The 2,764-nt window shown below is 56.4% G+C and overlaps 2 protein-coding genes across 2 annotated transcripts; one reads left to right on the top strand and one right to left on the bottom strand.

The window, feature by feature from the left end:
* The first annotated feature begins 83 nt into the window (after nt 1-83).
* Nucleotides 84-1,312, top strand: LAESUDRAFT_816516 (TRAPP complex subunit trs31). The gene is made up of 4 exons (XM_040914784.1): nt 84-186; nt 289-852; nt 904-1,100; nt 1,150-1,312. Exons 2-4 carry the CDS (start codon nt 527-529, stop codon nt 1,260-1,262), a joined length of 636 nt encoding a protein of 211 aa, XP_040758147.1. The 5' UTR covers nt 84-186; nt 289-526; the 3' UTR covers nt 1,263-1,312.
* Nucleotides 1,313-1,343: 31 nt separating this feature from the next.
* Nucleotides 1,344-2,259, bottom strand: LAESUDRAFT_764611 (uncharacterized protein; the record flags this gene model as incomplete). Its single annotated transcript, XM_040913473.1, has 3 exons — nt 1,344-1,777; nt 1,837-2,047; nt 2,254-2,259. The coding sequence occupies 3 exons, from the start codon at nt 2,257-2,259 to the stop codon at nt 1,344-1,346; spliced, it is 651 nt and encodes a 216-aa protein (XP_040758146.1).
* Between the last annotated feature and the right edge of the window lie 505 nt (nt 2,260-2,764).

Genomic DNA, 2,764 nt, shown 5'->3' with positions numbered 1-2,764 from the left:
TCGATCCCTGGTCGACGACATGACGGAAGGATGGCAGGGTGCGGGGCCACGAGCGAACATAGGCCGCGCAGAGCGATCTTTGCCCGGCGTGCGTTCGCTGGATTCTGCTTCACCTTGATGGGCGTTGGATGGGCTAGCAAGGGCGCGGGAAGGTGTGAGGGTCGAATGGAGGGCATATACACCTAGGTGAGTCTTTTTTTTTCAGTGCATTGTGCGGCACCCCAGGGCACATATACTGACCTTCTAGATGCCTCTGCCCTCGCTCGACCACCCGTGCATGCTCTGCAGACTCGACGATCTCTGTCTACATGCGGCGTCGTGCTCACGCCACCTCCTACTGTGGGTGCGGGCGAGGGCCAGCGCCAAGCCAAGCCGGTCTGCCATATCCCTCGCCGTCCCCACCCGGCGCACGCCGCCGAGAGCACGCATCGGTGCGCCTTCTGCCGCCGTTGCCGCCGCCGCGCATGTCGCCGAGCACATTTCCCAATTTGTAATCGCGGCCCACGCTCCGGCTAACGTAGCGCCCATGCTCATCGTCGCCACCACGCTCGTTCAGCTCGCCATGTCCTACGCTCAACCACACCCCCGCTTCTCCGTCCTCTCCTCCTCGTCTCTCTCCTCCACCGAGCACCTCTCCCCCACCTCCTCCACCCGCTTCTCCCTCCCATCCGCGCCCTCGCTCAACACCGCCGCCGGCACTCCCAAGCCCACCACACCCCGCGCCTCCATCTACGACCACCCGCTCAACAAGTCCCGCCAGGCCCAGGTCAGCGCGAGCGCATTTGCCTTTCTCTTCTCCAAGGTCATCCAGTACACCCAGAAGTGCGTCAGCGGCATCAATGATCTCGAGCAGTGATGAGTTGCGTGCCCTCTTTCTTCGTTGCACTGATGCTGATTGCGCAGACTTAATACTCTCGGCTACCGCATTGGCGTGTGCGTCCTGGAACTCATGTCCTGGCGCAACGAGTCTGGCTCCAAGGCCCCCAAGCACGAGATCCGCTTCCTCCCCACCCTCATGTCCATCCACACCCAGTTCTGGTGTGCCATCTTTGGCAAGCCCGCCGACGCCATCGAAAAGAGCGTCGAGAATGCTGATGAATGTCCGTCCTCCTGTCTCTTCTTTTTATATGTACTCACGCCTCCACGCAGACATGATCATCAACAATGACCCACCCATCACCCGCAACATCTCCGTCCCACATGACATGAGCCAGCTCAGCTGCTCCTCCTTCGCTGCCGGCGTCGTCGAGGCCGTCCTCTAAGACGTCATGTCCACTCCCATCATGCTGGCAACAAATCGGCGACCTCGGCTCCGTTGACCATCCCGCTCGTGCACACTATCCTCATGCACTCCAGCGCGCGCTCGAACAACGTCCTCGGCATTCACCATCACGTGCTGCCCTGCGCACGTCACTCGCAACCTCTTCACTGCTCGCACTGACTCGTCTCTCGATGGCATCGGCCGCGCGCATGCCTATGTGCACCTCACCATCCGTCTGTGCACGCATATCGTCCTTGGATCGCATTTGACCGCGGCCGCACGCTGGGAGTATGGGAGGGCCGTTTGCAAGTAAGCCGCGCGAATCCTTCTTGATTACGTCGCTCTCTTTCCTTAGCTGCACTATTGGGAATCGCTCGAGAGCGCGCGCGACCGCAGACGCGATTGGAATGCCATCGGAAGGCTGGGCGCTGGGTGGTGAGGCCTTTGACGATTCATTCGCGGTGAGTCGATCGTTCTGCCCTCTTCCCCAGCGTGCCCTCTTCGACTTCGCAGCAACTACGCGCATGCCCACGCGTGCTCAAGGGCCACGGTCCTTTCTATTCCCCACGGCGTACCAACGTGAGCCAGCCCTGTCATTACACCCGCAACCACTGCCCTCATGGCGCTCAACACGTCGAGCCGTTCACGCAGAGCCACCCCACTCGCCACCCACTCCCTTGCCCAATCACCACGATTCATGAGCACGTCGACGTATGCAGGAGACGGTGACCCGACGGCGAAGACATCGAGTACGCTGACTCTCGCTGTCTCGAAGCTGGATAGAAGCTAGTGCGATAGAATGCAGCAAGGCGAATGAGCGCAGAGTGCCATATATATATATATCGACAAAGAAAAGGAACATAAAAATAATGGCAAATGATCTTATCTCATAACAAAGAGCTGGATAAGGCATATTAGTTACCATGTAGGAGATTAACATATTGTGAGAATAACTCATAGGGCTTACTCCCCGATCGGGGAGCAAAAATAACTGACATGTCAGTATATGGTGCTCAACATGAGAATTGGACATGAATGGCTTGCCTTATTATGCTGTGCAGGTAGGATGTGTATCTAGAACATGAAAGGAATGCAGGAAAAATAAATCCAAACTTGTGGAATAGCTCAGGATGCAGCAACCATTGTTAATCTGTGACTTAGATAGAAAGCGAGAGAATGTGACGGCGACCGCATGCAGTGTTAGGTGCACGGTTTGGAGGTTTAGATTGATATGATTTAGCAGTCAATTTTGAGCGCGAATTGAGTCAGATGTGTGATGATTGTTAGGGTTCAAAACGGTTCATGGGCAGGTCATAGAAAAGAAATGCGCGGGCGGATTCAAACCGAACGAGGATGTTATCGAGCGTAAAGGGCGAATGATAACCGAGCAACGTTCGGAGGTGTTCCGATTCGAACGCGATCAGACGGTGGATTTGTTCACGATTTAGAGAGAAAGCGAGAGAATGTGACGGCGACCGCATGCAGTGTTAGGTGCACGGTTTG

The sequence above is a fragment of the Laetiporus sulphureus genome (genome assembly GCF_001632365.1).
Source record: "Laetiporus sulphureus 93-53 unplaced genomic scaffold LAESUscaffold_82, whole genome shotgun sequence".
NCBI classification, from domain to species: Eukaryota; Fungi; Basidiomycota; class Agaricomycetes; order Polyporales; family Laetiporaceae; genus Laetiporus; species Laetiporus sulphureus.
Note: the sequence above shows the minus strand (reverse complement) of the source record. Positions and strands in the feature narration are given on the sequence as shown.

Coding starts and splice junctions, on each gene's coding strand:
- LAESUDRAFT_816516 (XM_040914784.1), top strand. CDS start 527: ATGCTCATCGTCGCCACCACGCTCGTTCAGCTCGCCATGTCCTACGCT. Junction 853..903: donor GGCATCAATGATCTCGAGCA/GTGATGAGTTGC, acceptor CTGATTGCGCAG/ACTTAATACTCTCGGCTACC. Junction 1,101..1,149: donor CGTCGAGAATGCTGATGAAT/GTCCGTCCTCCT, acceptor GCCTCCACGCAG/ACATGATCATCAACAATGAC.